This window comes from Astyanax mexicanus, chromosome 12 (assembly GCF_023375975.1).
Source record: "Astyanax mexicanus isolate ESR-SI-001 chromosome 12, AstMex3_surface, whole genome shotgun sequence".
In the NCBI taxonomy this organism is placed as follows: Eukaryota; Metazoa; Chordata; class Actinopteri; order Characiformes; family Acestrorhamphidae; genus Astyanax; species Astyanax mexicanus.
The window spans coordinates 21,292,601-21,310,635 of record NC_064419.1 but is presented as its reverse complement, the minus strand read 5'-3'; the positions used below and the strand labels follow the sequence as shown (position 1 = coordinate 21,310,635).

At 37.9% G+C, this 18,035-nt stretch overlaps 1 protein-coding gene across 1 annotated transcript in view; it reads right to left on the bottom strand.

Annotated features, from left to right (window-relative positions):
• Positions 1-18,035, bottom strand: part of ntrk2a (neurotrophic tyrosine kinase, receptor, type 2a) — a 77,888-nt gene that overhangs the window by 55,743 nt on the left and 4,110 nt on the right. The window contains exons 2-11 of the mRNA XM_007237422.4: positions 14,882-14,956; positions 14,723-14,794; positions 13,900-13,968; positions 12,699-12,844; positions 9,839-9,975; positions 7,885-8,017; positions 5,856-6,155; positions 5,106-5,135; positions 4,826-4,863; positions 1,770-1,869 (exon numbers count right to left, since the gene is read on the bottom strand). Coding sequence (XP_007237484.2) covers positions 1,770-1,869; positions 4,826-4,863; positions 5,106-5,135; positions 5,856-6,155; positions 7,885-8,017; positions 9,839-9,975; positions 12,699-12,844; positions 13,900-13,968; positions 14,723-14,794; positions 14,882-14,956 — 1,100 coding nt within the window. The remainder of the gene's footprint in view (positions 1-1,769; positions 1,870-4,825; positions 4,864-5,105; positions 5,136-5,855; positions 6,156-7,884; positions 8,018-9,838; positions 9,976-12,698; positions 12,845-13,899; positions 13,969-14,722; positions 14,795-14,881; positions 14,957-18,035) is intronic.

Sequence of the window (18,035 nt, the reverse complement as noted above, 5' to 3'; positions counted from 1 at the left end):
CCACTTAAACAAACACACACCCCCATCTTATCGACACACACACACACACACACAACAGATTTCCAGAACCCCCCTGCATTCTTGCATCCCTGAGGTGCTGCTTACACATCAAGTCCGTAGTGTCTTGCCTAACCGTCAACAACAGATCACTTAAAGGAGAACTCTGGTGTTAAACAATAGCCAACCTCCGCTCTCCCACAGCTTTCTGAGATCCAGTATTTTGCGCACTTTGCCCAAACAGGCTTTAAAATGAGTGAGACGGGGCATATTTTGACCCTGCAGATAAATCGCTTTTTCCACCATTATTCAGGCTTAAAGTAGCTTCACACCTCATTGGTAGAATTCGGAGAGCCCTGACATTTAAAACATTTAAGGCATTTTGAACTTTAAAACTGCACAAGAAGTTTTTTAAAAGCCACTGTTTACATCCCATAGCGTAGGTAAATCTCCAGGCACCGCCATCTTAAATTTAAGTTACAATAAGTAAACATTGGAAACTGTCGATATTAGAATGCAAAGAACCAACAATAAATTACATAAACACTGCTCAAAATGTTTTACGATTCGTGCTCAACGGTTGGCATCTTGTGACTTAAATTTAGGATGGCGGTGCCTACGCTATGGGATGTGAACAGTGGCTTTTAATAAACTTCTTGTGCAGTTTTAAAGATCTAAACATCTTCTTTTAAATGTAAGGGCTGTCCAGAGGCAAAATATGCCCCATCTTACTCATTCTAAATTCTGTTTGGGCAAAGTGCATAAAATACTGGATCTTAAAAAGGTAAGTACTTTTCATCAACGCTTTAATACACGCAAAGTCCATTTTACATCAGAGTTCTCCTTTAAGACCTCCTTTAATAGCTCCAATGTCTTACTAGCTCACCCCTCACACCCAGCTACAGAGAGAAATTGGTACAGCAACAGGAATAAAAGCAGCCATAACATTATACTATCTGAAACACTGAAATACTGAAATCTGAAATACTATCTTTAAATGTCAGGGTTTTCCGGATTCTAGCAAGGAGGTGTGAAGTGAGAAGTGAAGTGAAGTGAAGTGTGAGTCTGGATAACGGTGTAAAAAGTGATTTATCTGGGCAAATTATGCTCCGTGTCACCCAGTCTGAAGGGTGTCTGGACAAACTGTTAAAATTTCTGGATCTTGAAACGCTTTGGGAGAACATAGGTGTGCTATTCATCAAAGGTAAGTACTTAGTATCATGTTTTACTACACCAAAAGTCTATTTTACACCGGAGTTCTCCTTTAAGGGAATGTGCGTGACTGACAAAGCACACTGTTACACAATTTTAATTGGAAATGTATAAGCTTACAAACAATATATTTAGTTTCATAGCTCTAGTGCAGACCTAAAGAAGCAAACTACAGAACCCAAAAATATCTCTGATTATCGATCATCTAAGGCCAGATTCGTTTTTTTCCAAACTTTTAAGTTTAAGGCTCCCAATGTTAATATTAATGTTAGATCGGTAAAAGTACACAGCCAACAAACAAGCCGAAGAAAAGCTTTAAATCCAGACACAAAGCTCTCAGAGACAGGCTGGTTAAAGAAGAATGGTTGAGTGTTAAGCGATTAGTGAAGCACAGAGAACAAGATGAGGAACAGCCTCCTTTTGCAAGCCCTCCCTCCTCATCGAAGCTTTACTGGGGCTTTCATTACCCACTTCCAGCTTCCTCCACAATGTCTCTCAGCAGAGCCGGGGCCCTTAACAAGGGTCTGGCAGAGAGAAGAGCCTGGCTGAGAGGTGCTTACCTTTAATTCCGAACTTTGAATTGCGTCCAAACTTCAGGACGACCAGCATCAGCACAAAGCCGGCGAATGTGACAGCGGCGATTCCCACGACCACGTACACCTACAGAGGGGGACAGAGGGTGTTTACACAGCATTCCCACACTCCCACTCACACACACACAGACACCCTGACTGCTGTGATGAAGATGGCCTTGAGCAGTGTTAAAGGGTTCGTGTTATATAGGTTTCTTACAGGTGCTGTACAATGGAAAACTGTATTTATATTAATACAGCTAAATAATGAGAGTTTAGCAGAGACTAAAAGAGAGACAGAACATAAAAGAGAGCTTTAAAATGCCCCCCACACATACAATTGTTACTAGTGAAACAAAAAATTAGATTGTGTTATTTTGATGCAAAATAACAGGGTGTATACAGCTCAGAAAAAAATGCTCATTTAGAGCATTGACTTGCAGAAAATGAGAATTGGATGAAATGACAAAAAAGATGCAGAGCTTTCAGATCTCAAATAATGCAATGAAAACAAGTTCATATTTATAAAGTTTTAGGAGTTTAGAAATCAATATTTGGTGGAATAACCCTGGTTTTTAATCACAGTTTTCATCATCCATCTTCTTCTTGATTATATTCCAGAGGTTTTTAATTTGGTAAAATCAAAGACACTCATCACTTTAAAGTGGTCTCTTATTTTTTTCTAGAGCTGTATGTATATATCACTGTACAATCATATCTGAGCTTTTTCCAACCCATCATACACTATGTGGACAAAAGTTTAGAGAAACACCCCTTGTTCACTTAATTTAGACATTTCATTCAGTTCCATTTGGCACAGTGGTATTAAATTAAGCATCTAACCATGAAGTCTTCTTTTACAAACATTAGTGAACGAATGAGAGATTCTAAAGAGCTCACTTCCTGGACTGTATCTAATAGGATGCTACTGTTGGTGAAGCCAGATATTCCACTATTAGCTGTGAATGGAATTATTGAAAAGTGTTTAAAACCAAAATAACTTTGAGAAATGACAGATCGTGTACAGTTACAGAGAAGAGTCAGAGAGTGCTGAGACATATAGAGCATAAAAGTATCAATCAATTTTCTGACTTGATAAATGCAGAGTTCTAAACCTTCTGTTAAATTTGATCAATTTGGGACCAATTCACTATAAACTCATATGTATTTAGCAGTGGCGTGCAGTGAATATAGTGGGTACCCCTTCTGCAACCGCCTCCCCATTCCTCGCCACCCCGCCGCCGGCCGACCGACACATAAATAAATATTACAATAACTACATATTCTCTGTCTTGACTTAGTTATATTAACTCAATACACATCAATAGCCCACAAATACAGCTACAAACTACAAAAGTATACAATAGACACAACAATAAATGCTTAATTTGCCTACAAGTACAGGCGTTCAACAAATATCACTCATTTGTATGTCTACAGCACGCCAGGGCAGCCAAAACATTAAGTACACACAAGAACTCACCAGTCAGGCGGAATATTATTGTGAATTAGTTTCACATTGAAGGACAGCCTTTAAAAAAGGATTTTTAATATAATATAATCAATATCTGTCTGATTTGTAGCCGCAATTCCATGATAGTTCGCTAACTATTAAACTAATCCAGCATGAGCTCCGTTTATGACTAAGCAACGCGTAACACCTTCACCACAGCCATGGCCCCGCCCCGTAGTGAAAATCATGAATCTGATTGGTTAGACTTGCTTCGAATTAGCTAATAGACTCATTACTACAACCTTCTAAAAATCAGCAGAAGGGTCACGCAGTCACGTGGGGGCAGAAGCCATTTTAAAAAGCTTTGATTGGTTAGAAGAGTCCTGTAACAACTGAAAAACACAGACTAATGCTTTGAATTAGTTGCTGTTGCTGTTTTTTTTTAGTTAATTTTTTTTTGTTGATTTATAAAATAAATTCTTACACATACAATAGCTATGATATATATTTCCTAATTAAAAATTATGCTATTATTGCATTTACTCACCCCTTCTCTGAAGGGTTAAAAGGGCCACTGCACACCACTGGTATTTAGAATGGGATTTGTAAAGTGCAGGTGTCCCAATACTTCTTTATATAGTTCACTTTATATTAACACACGAAAACACTTAACAACTCAACAAATTATTTCTATGGTCTCTTTTATAAATAAAAGTTTGATGCAGTGTGTAAACGTTGTAATGAAAGGTGCAGTTCACTAGCCCTTTATCATTGTGCCACCGTGTCACAAAAATCAAAGCTTTTCTATACTTACATATTGTGGCGTCTGTGTGTGTGTGGCTGCTGTGTGCCTGTCTCTGTGTGCCCGCCTCTGTGTGCCTGTGTGTGAGTGGATGTCAGGTGTGGGGCCTCCCTTTTAGGTGGGGTTATGCAGAGTGGTGGGCACCACTCTGAATCTACCATCCGGTAGATTCCTAGTTGGTTTAGTGACCTTAGGGCTGTTTATGCTGTGTGAGCAGTTGGGTTTCACTCTCCTAGCCTTGTTAAAAGTTATAAGTGAGTGGCAAGCCTGTTTAATAAAGAGCTGTTGAGTACTTGCAATGAGTCTCATGAGTCCACCTTCCTCTTCCACGCCACAATATACATCATCTGCATACAGTTTATTGAAGCTATAATAAGAGCCAACCAGGGGAATCATTTCATAAATTTGTTTATGTAAACAACCATGTGCATGCTTGTACTAGAAACGTGTAAATGTGAGGAACTTTTTAAAGATAAAGAACCTGTATAAATAATATATATGGAATATAATTATAAGGAATTAATTTAAAGTATCTTCACACTCACATTTGTACTAAAAACATGCTTTTGTTAAGTTTTTTTATTTTATTGTGTCACTTAAAGGACCATTAGCGGCACCTTTATGTTTAAGGGTTCTATTTTACAACCTGTGCAAGGTGAGGTTGACAGCTCACCTATAGATCTCTAAAACAGGGCCCTAAGTATTATTTTTCATATTTTTCAGATGAATAGACACTGTCTTTCTGTCTCAAATATGTAACACACACAAAACCTGAAACTTTTCACTCACAGCAACTCGATCCTGAGGTGGTCCGAGAGGCGTGTCATCTGAAACACAGACAGTGGGTGAACGTGGAGGGAAAAAAGAACAAACTCTGTAAGTGAGAGAAGACAGTTTAAAAGAGTGTGTATGTGTGATTTCATTCATACCTGTGGTGGGGTCTTGAACGTGGGCAGTAAAGCAAAAGGGAAAACAGAAAATGAATTTAATATCAATTCCTTTAAAGTATTCTGTTTACTTTGAATAAGTTACACTAAACAAATTGCAGTTTCTGACAACAATGACTTACCGTAGTACGATGGATCTGTGGCTGTTGTGTCTTTTGGTTTGGTATTTGCATGAAAACAAACAAAAACAGAGACTTTAGTTCATATGAAGGATTCCATGAAGCCATGGAGTAATGGAGCTCTGTTCATCACTGACAAAAAGATGCTGAGCTTTAAAAATCTTTTAGAGACTACTGCAGCACCAACATAGCAATTACTGTTGTAAGATAATTTTCAAACTCGGTTAATGAAGATTTTTATGTATCTAGTAGATAAACTTATCTAGTAGATAAACTTGCTCTTCTGTCAAGAAACCTGTAAACCTGTAACTCTTACATGTGATTTTCATATCTTGCACTTTTCCTTAATTCCAATACAAGGAGGTATGTTTGCACTGCAGGAGTTGCTTGCTATCCTTAAAAAAAACAGCTAAAATAAACTTTTTCAAGCTTGTGTGCTTTCCTCAATAAGTGCGTCTTCTTAATCAGACTTCATAAAACATTAATACAGGTAAGAGACATTCCTGTGATTGTAAGATAAATGTGATTGATTATATCCTAAGTTGGACCACTCTGAAAAAAAGTTTATTTTCCAGGGAATTCTGAAAGTTTCATTAGTTTTTACATTAGTTTTGATTAGGAATATCTGAATTTAGGATCAGATTATTTTATATAAGGTGTACATTCGAATATTTGGAAACCATATTTGGCAGCCAGATCAAACAACAACAAGTGAGTTTCAGATGTTAGCTGGCTTGCTAGGTGTTAACTCACCATTCCAGGGGTCGTGCATGAAGTGGGCAAATATGGACTTGCTGTCCTTTCCGTAAACGTTCTCGGCCTGCAGTGTGTAACGGCCGTTGTTGACGTGTGTAGGGCTGTCCAGCTGCAGGCAGCCATGGTACTCGTGTTCGGAGTAGTCGTGGATGCGGGTGCTGATATATTCCCCCTCTTCCACCGGCTTACCGCTGCACAACCAGCTCAGCTTCGGCTGTGGGTTGCCAGAGACGCTGAAGGGTATGCACCAGTGGTGGTCTGGAATGGCGTCCATGAGCTTACTGATTGTTGGGGGAACTGTTTGTGAGCCCAAAGTGAACAAGAAAAGGAACAGAAACAGTGTTAGGTTAGATTATGTACTGAAATTATGTACTAAATTGTCTAATAGGACTGCAACTAGTAAATATACTCAAGGATCTACAAATGGATTCTTGAGGTAAGCTATAGAATAAACACATTTGGTTGCATAAACATAAAGATCATTAAGTGGGAAGAACCTTTGCAGCATTTAATGGTTTGTAACTCTCTTATTTTTAGAAGTGTATTTCTACAACCCCAAGTGTAAATTAATCATGGGTTTGTTTTAGGCGTAAGTGTGCCATCTGCCATTCCCTTTAAAAGCCAGGTGCGTTCTGACATTGGTGAATTGGAATTTTATCAGCGCAGTGGTTCTGCACTTCTCAGCAGAGGAAAATAACCTGTGTTCTTGTGCTGTGAAGGAACAGCAACGTTATTTTATATTATTTTGATATCTAGTTTTTGTTGATGTAAATGTTAGGTTTGTGTGCTGCTACACGTTAGGGCTGCATGATATATCTTTAAAAGTATCGTTATCGCGATGTGCGCATGCACACAAGTCACATCTCAGGACGTGCAATGTCACTTAAGGCAATTAAATCAAACACGTCATGTTGCCATGTTTTGATTATTGACACAAGAAGTAGATACATAGCATTGTCTCTGTGTCTGTGTGAGTAACAGGCTGCTTCTGCCTGAGAAGCGTGAGGGGGGCGCGAGGGGGGAGGGCAGGGGTAAACACAAGGTCCATCCTCCATCCACAGGGTCGAAAGCTGTGCACCTCAGTTCAGCACAGTTTTGTGCAGATATTTCCAGTTACAGCTGAATTCATGCTTTTAATCCCCAAAAAACGCTCTTATTTACCATTTAAAAAGCCATTTAAATGCCTGATTAAAAGACCGATTACTGTTGTCTTGCTGTTTTCCTCGGGTTTTCAGTGCTCAGCGCTACTCAGCTCTTGACTGGTCCGGACGTAAGACAGCTGCGGGTGAGGGTGGGGCTGGTGAAGTCATGAGCCCTGCATTGTTTAATATCGCGATATATATCGTTGAAAAAAGAACATTTGCAATGTACATTTTTTCCAATATCGTGCAGCCCTAGTGTAGGTGCTCTGAGCACACACAGCACACTTGTGTAGCTAAGATAAGTATGGAACAAAGATGAAATTGACTATGCGATAAGTGCAAAAGCCAGGGTCTGACATGATATAGGGTTGTGTCAGAACATTTATGGGATGCAGCACTAATACAGAAAGCTACATTGCAATCTTAGAGCAACATAAGCTACCTTTAGGACAGCATATTGTCTATGAATATCTGTGTATTTTTTTACAAGACAAAGTAAAACCCCAAGCAGAGCACATTACAACTGCATGCCTACAGAAAAAGATGGTAAGTGGTACAGGACTGGCCCATCTGTAGGTACACAACAATGCAAAATCCAGGGGATCAATCCTAGGCTAAAAGCTAATGGTAACTAATACTTTTCCTTTTACCATTTCATCTCTCCATCAGCTTCTCCTTCAAAATCAAAACTTCACCACCTCAACCAAACCAGATTGGAACTAAACCCATATCAGGAAGAAAAGAATACATGTATTAATTTACCTGCAAGACTTGAGAAAGCCAAACTAAGGGAAGGCTGTGGGGACAAGGCTAACAGGTAAAAGGCAATGAAATTGCTTCACATCGTGCTGAGGAGACACAAAGAAAAGACAGTATTCACTCACAGCGAACGTCGAGCTGAAGAGTAGCTTCACTCTCTCCTGCTATGTTCTCAGCGCTGCAGATGACTTTAAACTCGTTGTCCAGTGAAGAGAGGTGGAAGATACTGAGCACAGAGGACTGCCCTGAGGTAACAATCTGAGAGAGACAAAGAACCAGAATGGTAACAATGTGTACAGTATCAGTCAAACGTTTGGACACACCTTCTTATTCAATGTTTTTGTTTCTCTCTTTATTTAATGTATGTTCTACATTGCAGATTAATATTAAAGACATGAAAACAATTAAGGAAATATTAAATTACGTAGCACTATATTTTTTGGATTATAAGGCACACAATAAATAAATAACTATTTTCTGGTCTATTTTGATACACTGGTTATTAGACACACTATGTGGCATTAGTAAGGAACAGGGGTGTAGCCATGTTTTCCTTCTAATTCAAGGTTCTGCCGCTGGCTAGTAAACAAGAAAATGTTGCAACTTTGCCATCAAGCCGCCAGCGCTCAGAGGGAGCAGAACTGGCCTCGCTCGCTCCGGGTGGGTAGATGGCGCTCTCTCCCCACATCACTCCTAGAGTGATGTCCGCAACACAGGGCGTCTGTGAGCTGATGTACCGGAACCGAGTCGCTGCGCTTTCCTCCGAGCGCACTGTGATGCTACCCGGTAATGCTGCATCAGCAGCAGCTCAAAAAGAAGCGGTGGCTGACTTCACATGTATCAGAGGAAGCATGTGCTAGTCTTCACCATCCTGGTGTGTTGGGGCATTACTAGTGATACGGGGAGTCCTAATGAGTGGGTTTGATAATTGGCTGTGCAAAATTGGAAGAAAATGGGATTTTGAAATAAAATACAAAAAAAAATAGCACATCTTGCACACATCCAGCTAGTCACCTGGAATATTTTTCAGTTAACAGCTGTGCTGAACTTAGATAATTATTTGTATTTCTTGCCTCTTAATGTGTTTAATAGCATCAGTTGTGTTGTGAAGAGGTAGAGTTGGTGTACAGTGAATAGACCTATTTTGCCATATTATGGCAAGAACTACTCAAATAGGTAAAGAAAAAAATACTTTAAGAAATGAAGGTCAGTCAATACAAAACATGGCCATCAAAAAGGTTATGATGAAACTGGCTCTTATCAGGATCAACCAAGAAAAGGAAGACCAAGAGTTACCTCTGCCACACATAGGTTCATCAGGGTTACCAGCCTCAGAAACAAAAGTTAACTCAAAATGTCACAAAATATCACATGTTGAATTAAAGTAAGTCTCTTTGATAAAAGTGGAGATAATTGCTTTATCTAACTTTACTTAGAAATGCACTCCCGAGAGTTGGTGCTTTTCATGGCGGGGGGTGCAGATGTGGGTTCACTTTCAAAATATATATATTTTTTAAACAATTTCTGCTTTTTCTGCGGTATCATTTTTTTGGGGGGACAAATCCACCTATAACTAGTTTTGCTAGTATTGCCCCACGCCCTTGACTGAACAGAGAAGAAGAAGAGAGGGGGAGCGACTCTCAGAGTATTTGGGGTGGAGTTCGGGGCAGATTCGTTGGAAAAGCATGAATCTGAAGCCCACCCCACACAAAGAGAAATAGGAAGAGAAAAGAAGAAATTAAAGAAGGAGGAAGATGGGGAGGAGGTGGGTGCGAGGTTGTTCAACGAGCAGGTAGAGAGGAAGTGACGGTTAATATAGGGAGAAGAGTGGGAGGAGTAAGGGCGTGGATCAAACTCCTAAATAAAGTTATATACATAACTCCACATTGGGTGGGACATCCCCCTTCCCGAATCCTACACCAAAACCACCCCCATCAGATTAACAGTACTTGAAGCTGTTACGTTTGTGAGCGAGTAGAAACTCAAGCTCTACTCTCAGATCAGATCAGTTTGCTAATTACAGACAGGCTGATTTGCTAATTACAGACAGGTGCACAGACAGAAGTGTGCTTGCTTTACCTTATATTTGGACACAAGCTGAGAGATGTTCCATTTGAGATCAGGTGTGGGTGTTCCTGAGGCTTTACAGGTGACTGTCAGATTGGAGCCCTCCAGCAGAGACACTTTTTGGGAGGTAAGTATAACCGTTGGGACGACTGCAGACAGAAAGATCTGAATTACACCTGATACATCATTACATTCATTAAGCTGCAATATGATCTGTTTGTGGCTTTGATATGATCTAAAGAGTATGGAATATCTGATTGATGATACATGAGTCATGGTCCAGTGAGTAACAACAGGTGTGATGGTGACGACGTGCACATTTCTGCACAACATCTCTCACGCTCTTTCTCTCTCTCTCTCTCTCTTACACACACACACAAACTAAAATTATGTGTATATGATGATTTGATGTTTCCTAGGATTGTTTTCCTAACAAAATAAATATAGCATTTATTTGCAGAAAATGAGCTTCTCAGAAAATAATGCAAAGAAAACAAGTTTATATTCATAAGGTTTTAAGAGTTCAAAAACATATATTTGGTGAAATAACCAAATGGTTTTTAATCACAGTTTTCATGCATTTTGGCATGTTTTCCTCCACCAGTCTTACACACTGATTTTGGATAGCTTTATGTCACTCTTGGTGCAAAAATGTAAGCAGTTCAGCTTGGTTTGATGTCTTGTGATCATTCATCTTCCTCTTGATTATATTCCAGAGGTTTTCACTCATGGTCTCTTATTTTTTTCTAGAGCTATATATATATATATACTATATATATATAGTGGCAAGACATTTTTTCTTTTTTTTTTTGCATTTATGTCATATATTTTTCAGATTATCAAACAAACTTTAAAACCAGACAAATATAACCTGAGTAAATATAAAGAGGAGTTTTTAAATGGTGATTTTATTTATTATTAATTTTATTCCAGAGGTTTTCAATTTGGTAAAATCAAAGAAACTCCTTATTTTAAGATGGTCTCTTAATTTTTTCCAAAGCTGTATATATACAGTTTTGATCTTGCTTCCAGTATCGCAACATATTGTATCAGAATCCTGTATTGATATGTATCAAATCAGCATTTCTGGCCAACACAAAGTCCAATGTGTTGCATAAATCACAGTGTTACAAGCACTTAGCGAAGCTGCTAACCGCAGTGAATAAACTGTGGTAGCTGTTGGTCATTTTGCTTCCTGGATGAAGAAAAATGGAAAACAGAGAGTATTTGGCAACATGCCAGTAGATGCCCAGAGGAGAGCGTCATCGCTAAATGTTGTTTTGTCTATGTGTTCGGGGGATCCCCGTCAACCCCAACACCCTCCCCCCTTGTTCAACCAGTCTCTATAAACTCCTCTCTCTTCACATCTGGGCTCTGGAAAGTCCTAAAATAGGCAGGGCCAGTGGCAGAGTTTTGGATCAATAACATATCAGAGTTTTTAGCCACAGTGAGAGGATGAGCTGGATTACAGCTGGATGAGGCCCAGCTTGCTTCAGGAAGTGAAATGACCACTTGTTGGTCTGGCTGTCTGTTGTCTGTCTATCTGTCTGTCTTGTTGGCGTGGTGTCAGTAATATTTATTTCAGAAGTGCTATTAAATAACTAAACGAATGAAAGTGGGTGCCAGCTATTTTATGCTTTATTCAAATGAGATCATGCTAGGTACTAGCTAGCTTCTATTTATGTATTATTACCATAAGCTGGAATAAAGCTTTTAAATACATATTAGTTATAGGCAGACTTCAACTTAAAAAAGTGTAAGGTGTGAAAGAATATAAAGGAATTTTGTCCTATAGCATATTATGTTATTGTTGAATGAATACATAATCAGTATTTTATCTTAATTAATATTTAGCATGATCAATATGTTATCCAGTTTTACTGTATGATCTATGGTAAATTCCTTGAGTAAAAAACAAGGATTTCCAAAATAGTAACTTTACAGGAGAGAGATAACCCCTACTTACTTTTTAATGGAAGTCAATGGAAGTCAATTGATGCTACACTGGTATCTTGTAATAAAAAATTAAAAAGTTTTTTTTTTTTTTTACAGTTTTTATTTTTTTGCATACCTGCTTACCACACTGCATATTTATTATTATTTTTCCTTTTAATTCTACAGGGGTGTATGTGCATTTTAAGTTGTGATTAATCAAATGATATATTTTTATCAATTGACACTTTTTATTTAAATTATTACAAGTGTTTTTTCTTTTGTGTAAGGAACATAACTAACCATTTGTCCAGTTTTTATCCAGTGATAGCACATTTATGTCTATATATGGATATATTTTCTGTGGGAAAATAAAGCTTTTTCTTTTTTTAAAAGTAGATTATTCCAGATCTGACATATTTTGTCCTGTCATTCTCTGAATGACAATGTAATTAAATAAACATACTATTAATACAAGTTAGTGCTACAGGTAAGCTAACACTCTAAACCTTAGCATCAGATGTGATTTGGATCCAGGTATGTTCACTACCACCCTGCATTCAGGACTAAAGGGCTTCATTTATTTGGTAACATGACACCTGCCATTAACTACTTAACCAGTCACCAAAGCTTATTTTAACACAAATTATTTATTATACTATAACGATTGTTTTTGTCAATGAAGATGTCTGCAAGTTTATAGCCCTGTTACCAGCCGGCATTAGAATGTGTCCTGGGTAATCCGATCATAAGTGGAAACACAGTTTAGTCCTATCACTCAAAGCTCATGCAGAGGTGGTTAGAGACTTTAATTACCACATTATTATCATAGTGTGAATTTAAAAGTATCTTGATTTTTCTCTGACAGCAAAGCACCGCCCTTTTAATCATATCATGTCCCCAAAATCTGGAAATTCCCTTTAACAAAGTGGAGACATACCACACTGGGGCAGATTGAGAGTGGAGAGAGACCTCCTCTTCCCTCCTTCCTCCACACACAGCAGCTCAGCCTCAGCTTCCTCTCCTCTCCCCTGCTTCATCCACATGTTCTCACAGGAGCACTGCAGGGGGTTACCTGACAGCATCCTAAAACACACACACATCTTAGCTTAGAGTGTATTACAGTGTATCAATGTATTGCCAAATACAGCTCTGAATAAGTTTTCTGATTTTGCTATTTATAGGTATATGTTTGAGTAAAATAAACATTGTTATTTTATTATATTTATTTCTCCCAAATTCCCCAAAAATATTGTCATTTTAGAGCATTTATTTGCAAAAAATGAAAAATTGCTGAAATAACAAAAAAGATGCAGAGCTTTTAGACCTCAAATAATGCAAAGAAAACAAAATCATACTAATAAAGTTTTAACAGTTCAGAAATCAATATTTGGTGGAATCACCCTGGTTTTTAATCACAGTTTTCATGCATCTTGGCATGTTCTCCTCCACCAGTCTTACACACTGCTTTTGGATAACTTTATGCCACTCCTGGTGCAAAAATACAAGCAGTTCAGCTTGGTTTGATGGCTTGTGATCATCCATCTTCCTCTTGATTATATTCCAGAGGTTTTAATTTGGTAAAATCAAAGAAACTCATCATTTTTAGGTGGTGTCTTATTTTTTTCCAGGGCTGTATATTGACATTTGCTTATCCAAAATGTTCCAGTTTACAGTTAGTCTGTACACTTGTTTCTGTAGTCCCAGCCTTCTTGAAGGACCAGCACTCAAAGTCTGAACATTGCTGACAGATTGTGATTGCATTCAGATAAAACATCTGTGTTGAAGATGGGTCTTGCCCATGTGTAGTACCTTTCTGGAAAACTATTACTAAACATTTATCTACACAAACAAAATCACAAATGTTAATTTAACACTTTCTCCAATGATTTTAGGTGACACCTTTGTATGTAAACATAGCAAAGTAGTAGCTAAATAGATTTTATCTTCTGCCTTAATAAGCAAGACTATTTAATGGAAACAGTGTCCTATTCTTAACTCAAAATATAAATTATATTAAAGGAATTCTATTGTCCAGACCTAAGTATTATCTATGTTTAGGAATAATTTCAGTCTGATAACAGTTAACACCCAGAACCTGTATGCACCATACTGTACAAATGACTCAAAATATGACTTACAAGTAGGAAATGTTTAGATGGCGAAACACCCTCCAGGACAAGGACGACAGGTTGTTGTCTTTCAGATTTCTGCAAAAGACATTAAAAATTTGTGACCAACACAGTTCTGCAAAATACCTGTTCTGAAAGTTGTTTACACTGAGGCATGGATCCCAATAACTAATCTTTCTCTAACCTTTAACCTTTCAATGCACAATACAATATGGGAAGTACAGCTTTTGGTGTGTTATTATTTCAAATTACACATTTTAATTGCAATTAATACAGAATTCCAAAGGGTTCACTTACTCTTTATGTATTTATTTTGAGCTGTGTTGTCTTTTGTATATCATTTATATACTAATGGTATATCTTGTTTTCTTGGTGTTATAAAAAAATACAAATGATACAATAAAAGCTATCTGAATATAAAAGTATATTCTAATGATCTTTCACACCAACTTACAGCATACATTGTCCAAATACGCCACAAAACTATTGGCAATCCCTGTGGTGATCAACCACAAGCATAACCACTTCATATATAGACTAAAAAACCCAACCAACTAAACAACCTATCCAGCATCAGTCTACCCACAAAACTCAACTCCAGAAAAGTTGAAGTTTCTCAAATGTTCTCCAAATTCCTTGAAAGTTTTTTCAGAAGTTGCTTCTCTTGTTTAAACCAGATAATTTTACTCTATGGACTACTGCAGCACTTTTATAAGAGGTGGGTGGGCATCAGTTCAACAGAGGTAAATAAGACATTTTATAAAAATAATCCTTTAAATGAAATCCACAGCACAAAATACTAATGAAGGTGAAGCTATGATGATTTACTCACAGATATTGCAACTTGAGGTTGTTCTGAAAGGCATCCCGTGATACATATGTGAGTCTTGTGCTGGTCACTGTCCTGTTGGAGGAAAACAATATGGAGGTAAGCTCATGTACTTTGTATTCATGTAGACCTACAGCGGTGTGCCTGGTGTGAGATACTCACAGATTTCTGAGGTTGCGGTAAAAAGCCAGGTCTCTGTCGTTGATTGAAGTGAAACTGCTTTGATTAGCAATATATCTGTCAAAACAAAATAACAAAGAGTTATGCTATCTCAAAAGCCAACAATGCTGTCATTTTCTATTCTTTATCTATTTAATTTACCACTTGGTCGGCTATATTTAATCACTGATTTAGAATACCTAAAGAATGTAAATACCCAGTGGAGCCCAATAGTGAGAGACCAGAAAATCTAATGGCATTTTCACACCTATAGTTTGTTTGCTCTGATTTAAAATCAGTTAAAATGTATTGCTCTGGTTTGGTTTGTTTTCACACAGGGACAAAAATAAGTAAATACAGAAAAAGGCCCTGTGGTCTGGACCAGTACATATTTCTGTGGATATTTTTTTCTAAACTTTTTTTTTCTAGAACTTTATTTCTAATTTTCTCCAAGCTAGGTCAATTTTCCCACCCATTCAGCTGTATATCCGCCATCAATAGGAGGTTGAAGACTAGCACGTCTCCTCCATCACATGTGAATGATGCAGCATTGCCGAGTAGCATAACAGCACGCTCGGAGGAAAGCACAGCGACTTGGTTCCGATACATCAGATCACAGGCGCCCTGGTGCTGATCAACATCACCCTTTGGAGTGATGTGGGGAAAGAGCGTCATCTACCCACCCAGAGAGAGAAATGCCAATTGTGTCCTCTCAGGGCTCCGGCAGCTGATGGCAAGCTGCATAACTGGGATTCGAACCAGCAATCTATTTCTGTGGAATTTAACTGGCATTTTCCACATCTGTAGTAATTGTCTGGGCAATATACTAGTACAACTTCAAAATGTGTTTAGCTCAAACTTGTGCAGTACATCTGATCCAAAAAAGACCACTTCATCTCAAAGGGTCAGGATAAGGCTGTGTTGGTCTGCATCCAGGATGGATAACTGTATTGACATCTACTCTAAAAGAAACACCAAGCAAGAAAAAGCACGAGTCTGACTTAACTGGATTAAAAATAGCAATGAAAATGTTCTAGTTAAGTCCCTAGTGATGCCACATCCATCTGGTACAGACATTCTTCCCACTGTCTGGGTGGGAAGAATGCCCCCCCTCTCTGCACCTAAATATGAACAATGCTGGCCAGTGTAGACGTTAGATAATGTAACAGATGTGACAGTAGGTGTTCTTTTCCAAGAGTGCTGAACCTGTCCAATGACATATAAATACATTTTACTTTCCTGTTTTTATGACAGCCACCAAACTGCATGTACTTCTTCAGGACATGTCTTTAAGCTTAAATCTACAGCAATAGTAACCTGTGCTCATCTATTTGTTGATTTTTCATCCTCTGTGTCTCCTCTGTTTGTTTCCTTCAGAAAATGACTACAAATGTTGTGGTAAAACCCTTCCTTCACTGTTTACCTCTAAAATGGTCTCTACATTGTCAATGATGTCTCATATCTCATGGGATTTTAGGTTTTACAGTTTCCAAAAAAAAATGGCACTACAGATTGCACTGCCATGGTTTTGATGCCAAATTACTCAAAACAATACTGATTAAATGCAACACAAAAATGACAATAACTTCCAAGTCACGTAACCCAGACATATTAATAATAATAAAAACAAGTCTGACCCAACTTTTTTTATTACTTAGTTTTGTATTCTTAATTGCATATAAAAAAAGAACAAATCATACACAGGAATACTTTATACATTTTGCAAGAGAATTCCCTGCGGTTAATAATCTATATTATATTATTATATTATTTGCAGTGGCCTTTTAAATCATAAAGATAGTGATTGCAGTGCAATTAAGCTAACTTATCATTAAGGTATAGTGTGTACAAAGTGTGTAATAAAGGGATGGGCCCATCAGTGAGTACTGGAATTGTTAATGAGTTACAATAGCTGGGAGCTGAATGATCAGGGAAATCAGGCTAGATTCTAAGATATTAAGCACTTCATTAAATAGTTATAAAAAAAAAACAGGTTACCAAATAGAATAAATCAGTAAATAATGTCATATCACATTTATACTTCTTTATATTCATTTTAATAAATGGCTTACAATACTTACAATAGACATACTTGAATCAAACTGGGGGTCCAAAAGCTGGAAATAATAGGTTTATCTGTTATATCCAGCCAGGTTGCTACATTCGGGCATGAGCCTCCATAAGAGCAGTACTATGAGTTGGGGCCCTTCATTTTCTGTGTAATGAATACATGATTTATAAGGCTAAAGTAACAAATGATGTACAGCTAAAAAGGGTGATTATTTAATTTGGGGTCACAGTAAAGCTTTATTAACCACTGACACTTTGTAACTGCCTTAAATTAAAAGCCTATTGGGAAAATACAGGAAAACATGAATCATGTCTTTCAAATGATATGAAATTATGAATTATGCCACAATTTAATCACCCAATTTAAGAAAGCCTAAATTATTTGATTTAGGGTCAACTTTATCTACTCAAAAGCCCTATCCGGACAGGATTAGTTTTTTTTAAAGTTAAAAAAACCTCTTGTATCCGAACTGCAATTGAAAAAGTTTTTTTGCCTTTTTCGGTCACATGACATCGCGTTCAGTAGCTTCTCCAATTTCAGTTGCTATTGTGTTTACATGGATCGCCCAAAGTGTAATTATGGTGCCTAGCAGTGGAAAAATAGCTATTTTATTCAATTTGATCAACTGCAGGGCTCTGTTAAAACAGGGACTCATCTAAATTGTGCAGGGCAGGTGGCACCAGGACCAGGATTGAAAACACTGGTCTACAGGAACATGTACACACATCTAATCATATTAAACTGTTTTTAGAATAAATTCTATTCGCCTTGAGGGCCAATTTGTTCCATACAGTGGGCCTCCCGCTTTAAAACATGTTATGATTAGTAAAAGCCAACTACAATAACCTTATTTCCTCTCTGTACTAACTGACCTGTGGGCAGGGAGTGTACACACGTCTTCAGGTTGCATTTTTTGGAAGAAAAACGATCTTTCCCCTGAAACAGTACCCTTCCACTGGAAACAACAGTTCATGTGGAACCTCTCTGTATTCAAACTCCAGCAGCTGAGACGGTTTAACTCGATTAGGTTCAGCTCGTGGCCGAATGCATGCAAGTACTGGAGGCTACAGTAAGTGGGTGCACAGG